The sequence below is a fragment of the Pelophylax lessonae genome, assembly GCF_965119305.1.
Source record: "Pelophylax lessonae genome assembly, chromosome: 9".
Lineage (NCBI taxonomy): Eukaryota > Metazoa > Chordata > Amphibia > Anura > Ranidae > Pelophylax > Pelophylax lessonae.
The window spans coordinates 160222170-160240597 of NC_138776.1; the positions used below are offsets into that span (position 1 = coordinate 160222170).

The 18428-nt window shown below is 42.5% G+C and overlaps 1 protein-coding gene across 2 annotated transcripts in view; it reads right to left on the reverse strand.

The window, feature by feature from the left end:
• CDH23 (cadherin related 23) overlaps positions 1–18428 on the reverse strand; it is a 1628602-nt gene that overhangs the window by 326107 nt on the left and 1284067 nt on the right. For both annotated transcript variants that reach the window (XM_082268007.1, XM_082268006.1), the window contains exon 36: positions 10022–10249. In XM_082268007.1, coding sequence (XP_082124133.1) covers positions 10022–10249 — 228 coding nt within the window. The remainder of the gene's footprint in view (positions 1–10021; positions 10250–18428) is intronic.

Consider the following 18428-nt stretch of genomic DNA (forward strand, 5'->3'; position numbering starts at 1 on the left):
GTTGCATAAAGCTCAATAAAATGTGCATAATGTCATGTGTAAATCAGCGCATACGAAAATAAAGGCTGTGTATAATAAAAGCTGCTATACCAAATCTTTCCAATAAAAAGAAAATATGAAACAAACAAATAAATGGTGCTACAGCGCTTAAAGTGCATCAAGAAACTACTAACAAACACAGGTTAATCATTTGAATAAATCATTTGAAATAATAAAAACAATATGATGTTCAAACTTTTGACTTATTTCTTTAATAACTACATAACACAGTACTTGTACTTCTACTTTCAGTACTTGAGTAGAAATTTTTTTTCAAAACTACTTGTACTTTTTACTTTTAGTACTTAAGTAGCAAATTTTTTGAAAAAACTACTTGCAATACTTAAGTAAAAAAAATGTTGAATACTTTAGTACTTCTACTTAAGTAACTTTTTCTGCGAGCACTTCCACTTCTACTCAAGTAATTTTTTGATCGAGCACTTGTACTTTTACTCAAGTAGAAATTTCGAGTACTTTATACAAGTCTGAGTAAAGGTAACTCTTAAGGCATCAGCATACCAAGACATTTTGGACAATTTCACGCTCCCAACTTTGTGGGAATAGTTTAGGGATAGCCCCTTCCTGTTCCAACATGACTGCGCACCAGTGCACAAAGCAAGGTCCATAAAGACACGGATGGGCAAGTTTGGCGTGGAGGAACTTTACTGGCCTGCACCCGATAGAACACCTTTGGGGTGAATTCGAGCAGAAACTGTGAACTGGCCCGTCTCTCCAACATCAGTGCCTGACCTCACAAACGCGCTTCTGGAAGAATGGTCAAACATTCCCATAGACACACTTCTAAACCTTAAAAATGTATTGTGATTATTTGTGCAGTAGGAAATTAGAAAAATCCTGAAGCCAAAACAAAGTATTTTCCAGGTTGAAAGTGTGTAACAGTATTTGTGGGAGGAATTTGGGTTGCATATGGGCTTCCTAGACAGGATAGGGCCCAAACTGTAGTATGGTGATATGATGGAACATCCAGGCCTGCACTTTAAAATGTTAAAGTGTAGCTAAAGGCAAACTTTTTTTAGTTTTGGATAGAGTGGAGAGATATTAGTACACCTGTCAGGTTTTTACTGCTGTTTGTGCCCCCGTTAGGGAGATTCATCCTCTTTATTTGTCTTGTTTACTGTTATCAGAGTAAAAATGAAAGAAATTCCCAAATATTGGGTTGTCCCCAGAACAGTAATAGAGGGGACATATTCCAATGAGGACATTAGTTCTTCTGATTCTGGTGGCACATAGGGATTTCCTCTCCCTTCCTGTTGTGGCTATGAGACAGGAAGTGAAGGGAAATCTCCCCATTAAGGTACAGAAGGAAAAATAAATGGCGGGGAATATAACCCTCTCTTACTCTATCCAAAATTAAAAAAAAAAAAAACAGTTTTGCCTTTAGTTACACTTTAAGTGCTAGGATATTTGGCACATTTCCCTACAGAAGGATGGTTTTAGCTTTGGTTAAGTTAGAAGAAATCTGTGTGGATCCCAAGTACCCACACATTCTTGAATGCAAAATCCTTTCCATTCAGTCTAGCAGAAGATTTATTGTGGTTTCCACTAAATAAAATGTGAAAGGGTATGAAAAAAAACAGTTTTCGCTGCCACAAGTGAGTGACTTTACCTATAGTGGAAAAAGTAGGAAAAACGTGAAATTGACTCAAAGGGCAGAGCAGTCCTATCGGACAATTTTTAGTACAGAGGCTTTTTATTTTTTGATACGCATTTCCCGAATATTAAATCTAACAAAATCCTTCTAAACATGTTCTGCTATCTATGGATGTGTCCTAAACTGACTTTTGAATGAATGTTCGCACATTATTGGCCCACAAGAACTCAAAATGCATCTTATGTGTGCATACCCCTATTTGTAAACTAGAACAAAAAAGCCACAATAACTACAAGGGAACACCTATAGTGTATGAGTGGTGTCTGATTGTTTTCCATGTGGCTTTTAAAATGTAAAAAAACACAAACAATATGTTTAACTGCCAGGCAGGAAAGACTAGAATGACTCACACTAAACATATTTCATAGTATAGTTTGAAGAAGACCACATACATAGAAGGAAACACCCATTGATCTCTCCATAACCTCAAACATCTGCAAGGTGGAGACCAAGAACATTTTAAAAATATTTACAACAAAACCACTACTAAAAATTGCTTAGTAAATTAAATTGTTTGTGTAGCACCCTCCTAGTGAGAGAGTATAGTTTTTGGCTGTGTCTGCTTACCAGAGGGGCTGCAGGCAAATCTATATTGCTCTTTGCTTACCAGAGAGCAGGATCTGTTAGTGAGGTCTGCTCATTGTGCTCAGTATGTGATTCATTGTGTCTAGTGAGTGTTTCACGCTGGTCCAATAGGGAGGCATGTTGGACCGTGGGAGGAAACCTGATGAATGAATGCATAGGCTTTGATACAGTCCTGGTGATTGGCAGTGGCAGGTCGCCTCAGTACATTCTGGGATACTGTATAAAAGCCAGGTGCTGCGGGGTCTTTGGCTGGAAATCAGATTTCCAGAGGGAGGGGGGGTGGCTGCCTCCTCCTCTGCAACAGTGGCAACAGTGGCATGCAGTCGCAGGAGGTCGTCCTGAGGGCCAGAAGAACGGATGAGAGGAGCTTACCCGAAGGTCCAGGAGAGCTGACTGAGAGGGAGACATTGGAGACCCAGCAAAAACAGTACTGAGGTTTGACAGTCAGTTGCTGCTTATCCCTTGTGCCTATTAAAGGCCTTCCTACTGCAGATTGTGGATTCGGCTTCTTCTACCTGAAATTTTACTGTTGACTACCAGCTGCCTACTGCCATGTACTTATTTTACTGCTGTTTCAGCCCATTTCAATATATTTGGGGCATACGTAGTTGTGAGTGTATGTCAGAGTTGTTGGTGAGCTGCACTCATTGATTCAAGTCACAGTGGTAATAAATAAAGTTATCAAGAAATAAGAAGTTGTCTCAAGCTTGCTAATAAGGAGTTAAGAGGATGTAAACTTTGTTTTCTTAAATGGACACTTTGTAATTATGTCTGCACATCCTTTTTTTGTCTGTGTGAACACTGTGGTATACATACAGTATATGGACACTTATTTACTAAAGCTAGAGAGGGTCAAATTAATTCTGCAGAGAAACCAATCAGCTTCTAACCTCAGCTTGTTTAATTAAGCTTTAGCAATAAAACCTGGAAGCTGATTGGTTTCTCGTCAGAATTGTGACTAATTTGGCCCTCTCTAGCTTTAGTAAATAAACCCCTTTGTAGTTATATTTCACAGACAATATTTTTATTTTTTTGGTTTTAGCTTTGTAGTACATTATATAGAGCTATTTTTGGATGTTGCACCGTATTGAATAAGGAGAAGCCTTATATGTAATATAAATATCAAAGTGCGTTGATGGGCAAATGTCAGTCTAACGGAGTGGATGGTCCTAGGCAGGCATTTGCATGCAGACTGCCCTAGGTAATGGCCACATGTGATGCTAAGTCTTAAAGCGGAGTTCCACCCTGGAATACTTTTTTTAATAAAAATACCCCCGGGACAGGCAGGGCTAGTACATTCCACAATGGCTAGCCTCTGATCTGTTCTGGGTTGCACTTACCTTTTAGGAGAAATACTTACCTTGAAAAAGTATTGTCCAGCGCTGCCATCTCAGGTGTGGGCAGCTTGAAGCCAGCGCGATCCTCTTCTGCGTCCTCTTCCGTCTTCTTAGGTCCCACGATGCACTGCACCGGCCCCGCCGTCACTTCCGGTGCGCGCGCGTCATCCCTCCACAGTTTCTGGGCATGCCCAGAAGCTGTTTAGAAGGGAATGACGTGCGTGCACCGGAACTGACGTCGGGGCCGGTGCAGGCGCAATGATTCCTGGGAGCGATGACGTTCAGCTCCCAGGAATCATTGCAAAGCCAGGAAGTGACGAATCGCCGTGGCCGCCGAGGGGAGGAAGAAGGAAGTAAGGTAAGTATATTTTCTTCTATACAAGGTAAGTAAAAAAAAAATAAAAATTGCGATTATCCATTTGTTTTTCAGGTGACCCGGAGCGAGAAGATGGAGGTAAGTATAAATTTAGGGGGGTGGAACTCCACTTTAAGTAAGTTCAGCATGGGGTAAAGGCCCTAAACAACTGCACAAGGCCTAAGGTAAGGCTGGAGTTCAGTTTTAACTGAAATACAGGCCCTTATAGCAGGGAATCTCCCTTACTGTGATAAATCTTTGACAATTAGCAGGTGCAAGTTTAGAAAATATTAATTTGAGCCGTCTTCACAAATGAGCGTCAATGAGATATGTTACACATCCTAGTCATTTTTGGTTCTTAGCATAATACGGGCTTAGACTAATAGATTTCAGAATAGCTTTTTCCCTAGAGCAGTAGATGTCAAAGCAAGGATAGTTTTAGCCCTTTTGCTGCCAGAACTGTATTTGTGTTTTGTGTACACATTTAAAAAATCATTTTAGGTCTGAAGATTACATTAAACTCCCACATTATATATTTTCTGAAAGCAGACAACCTAAAGAATAGAATAGTGGTAGTTCCGATTTTTTATGTCACATAATATTAGTGCAATGGTTTAGGAAATGCAAAATTGCATAAAAATATACACCAAAGTTCATTTTAGGGCACTGCAATACATTACCCAATTTTTTTGGGTAAAGAAAAAAAGATGAGGCTGTGCTGAGTAAACAGATACCTAACATTTCAAACTTTAAAACTGTGTGTGCTCATGAAATGACGGCAAACTTCAGTACCCTTCAAGCCCTGCAGATGATGAGTTTGTACTTTCAAATTAGGGCATAAAATGATCTCTCTACATCATGCACACCACTTTGTGACATGTATAACGCAATCTACAGTGGGTAGGGGCTTCTACTAAATACTGAGCAAAGGGTCTGAATACTTAAGACCATGTGATATTTCAGTTTTTCTTTTTTAATAAATCTGCAACAATGTCAACAACTCTGTGTTTTTATGTAAGTATGGGGTGCTATGTGTACATTCATGAGGAAGAAGAATAAACTTAAATGATTTTAGCAAATGGCTGCAATATAACAAAGAGTGAAAAATTTAAGGGGGTCTGAATACTTTCCGTACCCACTGTATATTGTCACATGCAGGTGCCAAGATGCATGCATTTATGTTTGCAGGTTCCTGAATGTTACTTTCCCCCAATGAAACAAATGCAGTGCAGATCTCATTCCATTATTGTCAGGGTGATCTCCAGAACAGAAGTGCACATGTGCGAAGACACAGGCTTAGCAAATCTGCCAATATCCTACATGGATGTGCCCGTTTACATGGAAATGCACGCACAATTTCTGGAAACTGCTCAATGCCTATTAAATGAAGAAAGGAAAGACAGAGGATTGCTAATTCCTTGTTACCAATTCATCCCACCACTGTGTATGACCCGGCTCGAACCTTGACCTCAACTACACTTCTCCAGTTTCGCTCTGCCAGACTGATCCTGCTTCCTCTAATTATTATTATTATTATACAGGATTTATATAGCGCCAACAGTTTTTGCAGCGCTTTACAATGTTAGGGCAGACACTACAGTTACAGTATACAATTCAATACAGGAGGAATCAGAGGGCCCTGCTCCTTAGAGCTTACAATCTAAGAGGCAGGGTCAAGTGATGGAAAAGATAATAACTGTGGGGATGAGCTGATGAAGAGAATAAAAGAATAGTTGTTAGGTGGGGGCAGTATAGGCTTCTCTGAAGAGAAAAGTTTTCAGGGAGGGCCTAAAAGTGAATAGATTTGGAGATAGTCGGATTGATTGGGGTAGGGAATTCCAAAGAATGTGAGAGGTTTGGGAGAAGTCCTGGAGGTGAGTATGGAAGGAGGTTAGGAGGGAGCTAGAGAGCAGGAAGTCTTGGGAGGAACGGAGAGGACAATTTAGTTGGTATTTTGAGACTAGGTTAGTGATGTAGTGATCATATCACTTGCTGCCGCACTGGATCTGCTCTACCACAAGTGTCCCCTGTGTTCCTGCCTTCATTCCTGACCACCTGCCTGAAAAACCACTTAGCTGAACACTTCCTGAAGCAGCTCTGAGTGGACCAACCTAACATCACCCATACTCCTTTGAGCCTTGCACTCCCTTTCATCACCTCCAGGGTTGCTTAGACATTAGCTGCAAGGGAAGCCCTCTTGTCACCTTGGCCTCCAACCAGGTATGTGAAACTTAGCTCCTTCAGCCAGTATGCCTGGGGACAGTAACACCAGGACACAGAAGTGACATTTTATATGTTGCTTCAGGTTCAGAAAGAGAAAGAGAAGTTCGCTGATCACCCTCCCCTCTACCCGGTGGCACCTTCCATGCATGTCCTAGTTCCACTGATGGGCACATAGAGACCCCTCTTGTGTGGGGTGGGGGGCTGGGGGTAACGGAGTGTGTGAAAGCGATTTGGTGGCTGCAAATCTGCTGATTACTTCCATCTGACAATCGACTTATCCGATTTACACACATTCCCGGGGGCTGCAGCAGCTGAGGGTGTGTGTAAAAGCCACTGAAGCCACTACGACGATGGCAGTAAAAGGGTTAAGTGAGACTTTTAATATAACATTAACTGAAGAGGGTTACTGGCTGGTTTTAGAATGCATTTATTATTTTGACTGTATGCTGTTATGGGACAGTGATGTCAAATATATATTTCACTGTTTTCACACACACAGATAAAAAAAAGTTTAACCTACTGTTTCTTAAACTACTTACTAAATAAATCAAATTACTAAATAAAAATGTCTTATAAGGAAAATTATATAAAGTAACATCCTCGGCCATTATCATAACACAAATGTTTTAACATTGTGAAGTTACCCTGCAAAACCTTTTATGTTGCAAAATATATTTTTATATTTTATCTAGCACTGGGAAATTCTATCAAAATATTGTGGGGCTTAAAGTGTATGTTACCCGATTATTTCATATTCTTGATATGAGTCTGTGTTACAATGTACTTGTATGAAATAAAATATCTTGTTCTTTTTGCACTGCTTCCTTTGTGTGAAATTCCAAGTGATCCTGTTAGTCCCCCTGCTTTCCTATTGCAAACTGACCCTGCCAGGCATGGAAGCACCATCCCAGTGTGGTCAGTTTTTGTCTTTGCACTCTACTTGAGAGAAAAGCCTGCCTGTAGTCCAATGGTAAGACTCGTGCTGACCTGCCCCCTGCACAGCTCTTCACTGGGAATATAAGTATACTGCTGTTTCCTCTATCCCCTGCTGACATGTGACACACCCCCTTGCAGTTTCCACCCCCAGCTCTCCAAGCTCCTTATATATATATATATATATATATATATATATATATATATATATATAAACACAGTGTCTCACAAGAGTGAGTACACCCCTCGCATTTTTGTAAATATTTTATTATATCTTTTCATGTGACAACACTGAAGAAATGACACTTTGCTACAATGTAAAGTAGTGAGTGTACAGCTTGTATAACAGTGTAAATTTGCTGTCCCCTCAAAATAACTCAACACACAGCCAATAATGTCTAAACCACTGGCAACATAAGTGAGTACACCCCTAAGTGAAAATGTTCAAATTGGGCCCAAAGTGTCGATATTTTGTGTGGCCACCATTATTTTACAGCACTGCCTTAACCCTCTTGGGCATGGAGTTCACCAGAGCTTCACAGGTTGCCACTGGAGTCCTCTTCCACTCCTGCTCTATCAGCTTAAACAGCCTGGTCAACAGCTCAGTCAACTTGGACTGCCAGCCACGAGAAAGGCCGTAAAGCCGATGCCTAAATTTGGGGCCCAATCCAAATGCAATTCCCCTGGCAGCTCTGTTAGTTAGGACCTCGGACAGCCCGGTCAGTTGCTCAGACAGCTTGGTCAGTCATTCGGACAGCCAGCTCCGTCAGCCACAAGTAGACCGCAAAGCAGCAGCCTGAATTTTTGGCCCAGTCCGGCCGTGTGAGGTGCACATCTGGTGGCAGTACCGCCCGCTCAGCTCAGTCAGGCCTCGGTCAGCTTGGTCAGGCACTCAGACAGCTTGATCAGGCCCTCAAACAGCTCGGTCAGGTACTCGGACAGCCGGCGAGTAGGCCACAAAGCCACGGACTAAATTTACGGCTCAATCCAGCCACGTGAGGCGCAGACCAGTGGATGATAAGACATCCGCTCCCCCCCCCCCAGCCTATAACCACTGCAGGGAGCCCAAAGGACATCCCTGCCCCGGGGGGGGGGGGGTTGACAACTTGCTCAAAGGCCCCCGTGTGTGATCCGGACAGCAGTCAGCAACAACCACATCCACCCCCCTTACTAGAGCAAGTGAAAAAGCCAGCTCCTACCTCACCCGGGGTGGGGGACGTGGGGGTAGGTTGGGGCCAAAGGACCACCGTAACTGTTAGAGGGGCTGAAGAGAATGGAAGGGTTCCAACCATCCCAAGGAGGGGCCACAAAGGCAGAAGGGGGGACACTACTTACCATCCATGGAACCGGGTGGGCACCACCACGGGCAATCCAACTCCCCATCCTGGAATGGGGCGAGTTGCCCGCTAGAGGTACGCTGCGACTCAGGCCATGACCATCATGTGTGTCCTCATGAGGTGTTTCACTCGCAGGCCAGTCCTCGTCCAATGGGACTATGTCGCGGCCGACCTAGTGCGGAGCTGAGGCCTGCATACGCTCACTGGCCAGACTGGGGAAACCTTATGGTTCTACAATATCCAGCCCGGCAGTTGATTGTAGTTCTCACAGGAACTGAATTGATTGTAGTTCTCACAGGAATGGAAAATAATAAAAGAAGAATTCCATTTAAAATAAAAATGCCAGGACCAGAGATCCCAGCAAGGAGCTGGGTCCTTACTCCTGACTAGGCAGAAAAAAACGGAATCCTAGAGCAGGAAGTGGGAGTATACCACCTGGGTCTGCCCCATGGGTGTAGTTAAAGTTCTGTTAACTTTGCTAACCTTTTCTGCCTAGTGTCCTACTCCTAGGAAGCGCAGCTTAACCCCTTCGACCAATGAAGATATGTCACTGTGTCCGTCAATGAACGAAAAAGAATAGGCTGTTTGATCCTGTCTTCTCTGATCCTCCCCTTCTTCCGAATTCCCCAATACATCTCCTGATAGTACAGAGCCTTGGGGGCACTCTGCACATGCTCAGTTTGGTATGTATTGCTAGAGAGTTGTTTTTTTTGGAGGGGAGGGAGGGTGCATGTGATCAGCACAGGGCCAATCAACACTGTCCTTACAGAGGGTCAGTAGTCATGCAGCCTCATAGGACAGTCAGAGGAGGCCGGATACTGTTAGAGGTCACAAGGCTGCTATATACTGCTGATGAGAAAAAGTATTTAGCAGTTTATATGTACTAAAATAATTGCATTTCATGTTCTGTGTACAGTGGGAGACCAGATATAGTGAATGCAGGGTTCTGGTTTAGTAACACTTTAACCTGCCAGGCAGGAACAACGTATATGGAACAGTCCTAAATAATAGTACTGCAGGGCTGTAGACAAATGTCAGACACAAGGAAGATCATACTGGGCTTGGATAGAATGTCATAGAGGGCTTGGTGTGTATTATCCTCACTGGTACACCACAACACCCACCAAACTACACTATGAGGGATGTGACCGGTTAAATTATCTAGCTCTCTCAGTGATTTTCTGTCTGCAGGCCAGGAATTTTCCACCTGTAATCTCACTGTCTAGTACCAACTATTCACTGCTACCCACTTCCATTTAATCCTGTGCCCAAAAATCCCTAGAGATCAACTTTTGGAGTCATCATACAAAATAAAATACATTCACTGAAGGAAGAGCTCCCAAATACACTGGAGATCCTCACAGATCTCCTATCGAGCCCATCACCCCTAAAATGGAACTCCACATTTAACAGTTACCCTTTTGCTGTACCATGACTGTTATGCTTCATCTGTTCCATATTCATAAATATTCTGCAATCTTTAGGATTATATATATTTTTAAAGATTTTATGGGTAATGCTGCTTTGGGAAGGTACTCACTGAAAGAGCAGGATTTCCTTCATCCTCCACAACAACCTTCAGCTGATAGAAACTCTGTTTTTCACGATCAGGAGGGGATGGCCTTGTAGAAATTTCACCAGTGAGCCTATCCATGCGAAAAATGGAGTCATCGTTGCCTTGTGTGATGTAATATGAGAGAACACTATTCAGGCCTTTGTCCTTGTCAGTTGCAATAACTCGAATAATTGATGTTCCACCTCCAACATTCTGCACAGAGAAGAAACAACCAAACAAAAGACCGAACATGAGTTAGTTATAGCTTAACATAACAATAATGTTGTCTGGTACCAATCAAACAATAAAACATGTTTAGGAAAAAAATACTCAACACTAAAATAGTGAACAATGAGACAACAAAGTTCTTGAAATTCTGAAAAAGAGACACTTGATAACTCTTGCAATGGAGCCCAGTGCAAAATGTCAGGAGTACTACACTTTTGCCTTTTCTTATATGACAAATGCCAGCGCCAAAACATTGAATCAGGAGTTCAAAAAATGTACTGGTAAAGGGATTATTAAACACATTCTGCTCAGAATTTTGAAGTTGGCATAAAAAAATGCTAGAAGCTGTTTTCACTAGCAATTTTAATGTTCTATGTACACTGTGTTGGTTATGCTCCACGCAGTGTTCACTCTCAGCTCATCTTACAAATGCCAGGAATGGCCCAGGTGTCGGGGACACACCTCGTAATTCTTGTGCGAATGTGTAACAGTTAAATCATCAGTTGCTGCCCAATGGCGAAAGAGGGCCACCATGTTATTTTCAAAAATCAGCAGTCAAAACAGAGGCAGCGGGAATGCAGCTGTGACGGGTGCCTGGACCCATCATCACTGGAGTACTGCATAGGAGGAGATAAGTATGCGCCATTATCTGCAAGCATGTTGTGCATACTTGAAGGTTATGGCAAAGGCTCATCCCCACCAACAAAGTTCACTTCTTTAATAAATTGATATGGTTCACATTAGTTGTCTGCGTGGAATAAATGCATATAAAGAGAAAATGAAAATATCCATGGAACTTGTGCAATTTAGATAAGTCAGTAATTAAAGAGTATGTCCAGACCAAAAAAAAAAAAACATATGCAGTGCATCTCTGCAATGCATGCACCTTTCCTATGTTTTATCAATTTAAACGCCATTCAAATAAAGAAAAGTACATGTTGATCTGTCAGAAATGTGCTCAGCTCTTAATTTCTTTTTGTGGACTGACATCACACAGCATTTTTCTTGGACTAAGTGGTGTCAGCCCTGCCCAGTTTTTATTTGATAGGAACTAGGAGGGCTAAATAGACCCTTTTAGATAATACAGACAGAGCACACAGGGCAACTCTGAATTTCTGACAGGATCATCAGGTTTTCTTGCATTTATAAAACAGATTTAACCAAACAACACCAGTGGTATATTTACCAGACAAGAGGGGACAAGAGTTCATTGCTAGGGTATATATACACTTAAAGAGATGGATGGAATTGTTACATATGCTTTTTTAATATGTAAAAATCAGCGCTATCACTAGGCTTTGATTCCCTACTACTATATACACTGTTCAAAAAAATTAAAGGAACACTTTAAAAACAAATCTCAATGGGGAAAGTATCATGCTGGATATCTATACTGATATGGACTGGGTAATGTGTTAGGAATGAAAGGATACTACATCGTTTGGTGGCAATGAAAATTGGCAACCTACAGAGGGCTGAATTCAAATACACCCCAAAAATCAAAGTGAAAAAATCATGCAGCAGGTAGTCCATTTTGCTGAAATTTAATTGCAGCAACTCAAAACGGTACTCAGTAATTTGTATGGCCCCCACGTGCTTGTATGCATGCCTGACAATGTGGGGGGCATGCTCCTAATGAGACGATGAATGGTGTCCTGGGGTGTTTCCTCCCAGATCTGGAGCAGTGCATCACTGAGCTCCTGAACAGACTAAGGTGAAACATAATGTCCCAGAGGAGTTTTATTGGATTTAGTTCAGGTAAGCGCAAAGGCCATTCAATGATATAAATTCCTTCATCCTCCAGGAACTGGCTGCATACTCTTGCCACATGAGGCCGGGCATTGCCATGCACCAGGAGGAACCCAGGACCCACTGCACCAGTGTAGGGTCTGACAATGGGTCCAAGGATTTCATCCTGATACCTAATGGCAATCAGGGTACCATTGGCTAGCCTGTAGATGTCTGTGCGTCCTTTCATTGATATTCCTCCCAAGACCATCGCTGACCCACCACCACATCGGTCATGCTGAACGATGTTACAGGCAGCATAATGTTCTCCTGTGCTTCTCCAGACCCTTTCACATCTGTCTCATGTGCTCAGGGTGAACCTGCTCTCATCTGTGAAAATCACAGGGCACTTGTGTCGGACCTGCCATTTCTGGTGTTCAATGACAAACGCCAATCAAGCTCCAATGTGTCAGGCAGTGAGCACATTGCCCACTAGAGGAAGTTGGGCCCTAAATCCACCCTCATGAAGTCCATTTGATTGTTTGGTCAGAGACATTCACACCAGTGGCCTGTTGGAAGTCATTTTGTAGGGCTCTGGCAGTGCTCATCATCCTTGCACAAAGGAGCATATACTGGTCCTGCTGATGGGTTAAGGACCTTCTATGGTTCCTTGTCAGCTCTCCTAGAGTAACTGCCTGTCTCCTGGAATCTCCTCCATGCTCTTGAAACTGTGCTGGGAGACACAGCAAACTTTCTGGCAATGGCACGTATTGATGTGCCTTCCTGGAGGAGTTGGACTGCATGTGCAATCTCTATAGGATCCAGGTATTGCCTCATGTTACCAGCAGTGACATTTACCCTAGCCAAATGCAAAACTAGTGAAACAGTCAGAAAAGATGAGTAGGGAAAAAAATGTCAGTGGCCTCAACCTGTAAAACCATTCCAGTTTTGAAGGTCCACTCATTATTGCCCATATAGGGCACCTGTTGTTAATTTAATTAACACCAAGCAGCTGAAACTGATTACCCCCCCCCCCCTCTGCTACTTAACTGACCAGATCAATATCCCCGGAGTTAATTTGAGTTGATGCTATACTCTGATTACAACGTGTTCCTTTCATTTTTTTTTTTTTTTTCTTTTTTAGCAGTGTATATAAAGTAAACCACTTAGCCTGTGGTGGGCACCTGTAGAGTCTTCTGTTAAATCATTGTGTGAAGTATGGCATCACTTAAATAAACAAGAGACTAAGGGGTGTCATGCTGTCAGAAAGTAGAGAATGCCATGCTGTCACATGGGTGCTATGTTAACAGATACTCTGGCACCTCACAGTATCATTTGGGAATCACTCAATAGGTCTAAGGCATTTGCACAGCATTGTGGCATTGTGGGCAGGAAACATGTATACATGTTGGTTTACAGCAAAATCTAGATTTGCATACAGAACACACCTGGGTTTAGGGGCTCCTGCAGACAGAGCTGTTGTTTGAAATCACGGGGCCCTGTACACATATGTACACACTTTACTATGCTTCAGTGATGAATGGACGCAATGAGTGATCGGTAATGATCACTCACTGTGTCAATTCAGGAAAGAAAGAGGCTGGTAATTAGAACATATTTATTGTGCACACCCCCTCTCTATCCTGAAACATCCCCCTGTGTGCCCTCTGCAGCCGCTGGTGACAGAGGAGAGAAGTTGGCAATGCTGCAGGGGAGAGGGCCTCACAGAAGGGGGGCCCAGACAGCAGGGGGGTGGGGATGCAGATACCAATCCCCTTGTAGTGCAGCCAAAGGAAGAAAATAGAGAAAAATCCAGCAGAGCTGCAGGGGGAGCCACAAGAATTGGTAATAAGGCAGTACAGCAGTTGCTCCTGTTCAGCGGGTGCCTGGGCCCCCCTTTTGAACCAAATGGACCTAGGCCTGGTACAGGAGGGCTGGCTGTACTGCCTTATCAGCGGCCCTGCCTGCAGAACATATTTGACATTTTTAACAGCCAGTGATATGATTTGCTACATATTTCATGTGATCTATTTTTTTTTTTTTTACTGTAAGTGCTGAGCAAACTAATTTATTATACCTGTAGTTTGCAAATGACACCAAAAAGGCAAATGAGAAAAATGAATCAAATACATTTGCAATATAACTGCAAAGGAATCAGCAATTAGACATATTGGGAGTCCACAAAGTATTCTCATTAGATCTTTTGACAGTCTAACCTTCCCCCGCATCATTAAATTCTATCCAAGATTCTTTAAATGTAGTGGATAATTGCTCCATGCTCATAACATAATCAAATGAGCAGAGACCATATGAAAGGATAAATACCAAAATTTCCTGCTTAAAGGATGTGTTAGAAAAAAGGTTGAAAAGCACTGCTCAAATTGTGAAATTCGATATTATATATTTTGTAACAACTATAGAGTTTTCCAAAAAAGGCTGTAAAACCAAACAAATAATCTATACATATTATGGTCTCAGGCCCAATACAATGTCCAAAATAATTATGTAGAAGGATAAAAAGAAAAATAATTATGTATGCTGGTGCTGAGAGAAATATGGGACTGCCATTGTGGACCTCCTAATGAAATACTCGTTGCTAGGTCAATCATGATAATCATATGATTTTGGTACTTTAAGTCACCCTTTCCAGACACAATTAATGTCACTCAGTAAAGTGCTGGCTCTTGAAGAGTAACTTTTTTGAGAAAAAAAAAACATTCCCCTCTGGGTGATCTATGTACATTGCAAGGATTTTTAACAAACTTTGTTGTAGATTCCTACCTTTCGCTATTCTGAAGAAAAAGTGGTTCATGTGCAAAGTAAGTATAAATGGGAGTGACCTTATAATTATCAATCAGCTGTTGCACTTGCAGGGTTCTGAGGAAAGTGGCAAGGTCTGCGCTACATTACCTGGCAATAGCTCAGTCATGCAACATTGTGCCAAAATTAAATTTATATAATTTTATTCACACTAATTGAGCTTTCTTTTGGTGATACTTGATCACCGCTGGTTTTTTTTTTTTATAACTTAAAATATTTTTTTAAAAATCCTATATTTTTTACTTTCTGCTATAAAAAGAAATTAACAAAAATCAAATTTCTTCATGAATTTAGGCTTAATTGTATTCTGCTCCATGCCTTTGGTGAAAAAAAAAATCACAATAAGCATACAATGTTTGGTTTGCTTGAAAGTTATAGCGCCTATAAATGATGAAATATACACTAGAATTTTTTTTTTTTGTTTTATAACATACTAGTAATAGTGGTGATCAGTGACTTATAGTGGAATTATGATAGTGTCACTAGCTGATGCTGGGGGGGGGGGGCAACTGACTGACATCACCAGTGACACTAATACAGTGATCAGTGCTAATAATATACATTGTCACTGTACTAATCACACTGGCTGAGAGGGGGGTTAACATTTGGGGCAATCAAGGGGCTAACTGTGTGCCTAAAATGTTTACTGTGTTCAATGTGTATTGTTTTTACTGAGCGATGTGCTGGTTTTTACTCCCTGCTTAGCAGGGAGAAAAAAAAACCCAGCACATCACTTCTGTCAGTAGAGAGCTCTGTGTTGTTTACCAATACAGAGTTCTCTTCTTTTATTAGTTCAACCAATTGGCGGGTTCCAGTCATAAATCATTGGCCGAAACCTGCTGATCAGCTTGTGCAGGGGCTAATGACAGCACAGCCGGGCAGGGGATGTGCAAGCACATGCCCCCTACCCGGAAGTCCTGGATCACGGTACATGTGTGTGATTTAGCGCAACGTGGCCGTTCTACCACAGTAAATTTGCAGTAGGCGGTCTGCAGCAGTTAAAAATAATAATAATTAAAAATAAAGATAAAATAGCTAAATCAGGGTATGATCTTGGTTAGTGCCAGGCTTAGGGTCAAAGGTCATGCACAGAGCTAAAGTCAGTGTCCAAAGTCCAGGTCAAAGATCAAGGTCAGTGAATTTTAGGTACAATTAAAAAAAATGTAATTAAATATCATTGTCAATTAGTGTCAGTATGTTTTAAGTAGGATAAAAAAAGCAAAATCTGCACCTATGTTTCTTGGCCCTATTGTGGGGGGAAAACAACAACAATTATACAAATGTAGCACTACTCCCAAGGGAGCTGCTGGTTACGGGTTCCCCTGGGTTACCGTTAGCAACAGTATAACAATCTGGCATTTCTCCTACTGTTTTTACCTCAGACAAGAATCAGTCCAGTTTCTTTGGTTTTTAGGTTTTATTAGGAACTTGGATAGAAGGGATGAGTGGGATACTCCAACTGAATAAATCTATGCACAATAAGTAGGGACACCTTGAAAAAATGCTGGTTAACACTGGTTAACGCTGAGTAACACAGAGTAACACTGAAATTGAGCTAGTCACGGCTAGGCCATTGGTTTCAGTCTGTCATGAGCTGTGACGCAGAACTGAAGGAATTCTCTGAGGTAATCTGTACTCTTAAGCAATCTGACTGTACTGCTGAACAACTTCAGGGCCCTTCCTGGCACCCTCTTTGTTCCTAATCTTCAGGGTTCACTACACGGCACCTCCATGACAGCCCGTTCACACCAATACGACTTGTCAGGCGACTTGTCAGCCTGACAATTCGCGGACCGTCGCAGTCCATTGTGTAATACAGGAACAGTTCTAATAGGAGCGACACAAGTCGCTGCGACTTAGAAAAAGGTTCCTGTACTACTTCGGGGCGACCTGGAGCGAGTTGCATAGACATTCATTTTATGAAGTCCGTGCAAGTCGCGCTGCTGCCATAGTTGCTGCTGCCATAGTGTGAACCGGCTCTTACTGTAACACTCTGAGTGAGCTGGCTCCTTGATCCCCTGACTTCTCTGGAGTGATCCCCTCTCTTAGGCAGACCCCTAGGCAGATCCTTTAGTACTCACGATACTGTTTTTCCCAAAGTCCTCTGCCAGCAGCTCCACTGGTCAGCACACTGGATCCTCTGCAGATCAGCTCCACTCCTGGTCCCTAGGCCAATCGCCTGGACCACCTTCCTCACTCTGCAGGAGGAGAGACGGCCGTCCATCTCCTCCTGGGACTTTGCTCCCACTAAAAGACACCCTGCCTCATGCTCTCCCCGCTTTTATCACCAATCCCATGATGCACCTCTTCAGGTGCCAACCCACTGGGACCGTTACAAAAGCTTGTGCATCATTGGCCAGGTTTCCTCCACTGTCCAACAGGCCTCCCCATTGGTTACATTGGGGACACTCCCTCAGTCCAGATGAATGCACACTGATCACAGAGAGCAGACCTAACTAAAGATCAGGCTCCCCTGATAAGCAGCAGGAGCATTAGATGCTTTTACCTAGCACCTGTCTAGGAGGGTGCTACACACATATGTGGTATCACTGGAACCATTAGAAGCAGGAGAATTTGTTTTAGATTGTTCTGTGGCAGTAGGGTACGGTAATAGCAAGAAATATACAGCTAAATTAAAAATATATATATATATATGTCCTGACAAAAAACAAGGCATAATTCACCTGGATACCATAAGTAGCTGCAATGATAAGACATGCCCAGAGCTTGAAGGAAATGATAAGTATAGGGCATACATGACAGGGTGGAAGGAAAACCAGGCAGTAGGGGGTTAAATTAGTTGTTGGGATATGAGAGGTCAGGACTCTTACCTTATTGGCAGAGCAGACAAGGTGATGGGGAGGAGCAGGAGAGAGAGTAGTTGGAGGGGAGGAGTGAAGGGGCTTCACTTGCAGACTGGAAATCATAGGAGAAACGTCCCTCCCGCCCGCCCTGGTGATGCCGTTTTCTGTTGTTCTGCTAAGGAGGTTGGACGTTGCCGGTTGGGGTCCTTGACGAGGGTCCAAAACATGGTGTCAAACTATATAATGGTGGGAGCCATCTCAGGTATGGAGTCCCATGGTTGGTCTGGTTCAGTCTGGACCGACTGGGTAGTGTGGTGGTAGGGGTCTATGGTCAGTTAGGATAGTCCTCCAGGTGGTGTTTTGGTGGCTGGGGACAGAACCTAACTTAATGGTACCACAGACTCCAAAGTTGCGGGAGATGGTATCGTCAAGGATCTGCAACTATTCTTTGATCTGGATTGATTTGACTGTTTTATGTTTTTCTATTATTTATGGTTTTGTTTAATAAAAGGCAGAACCAGCCATTTAATCCCAATGCTGAGTTAGTGTTGTCATTTAAAGGTAATGTGGGGTGGTGTTGGGTACTGATCCAGGTAATATGGTCAAACAGGTGTAGTCATGTACAATTTTCCATGCCAAAAAGCCAAAATTGTGTTCAGGCCTTAAGATGTGTTTATCCTTTGTCATGAAGAGGCTAATGATGTGGTGATGGGTATGTGTTATCTTCACATGCACATAGATTTTCTATGTTTAATTAGCCTCAAGAGTCCCCTAATTTGGCCCCTAACACCCCTGTAGGCTAAAATAGCTAT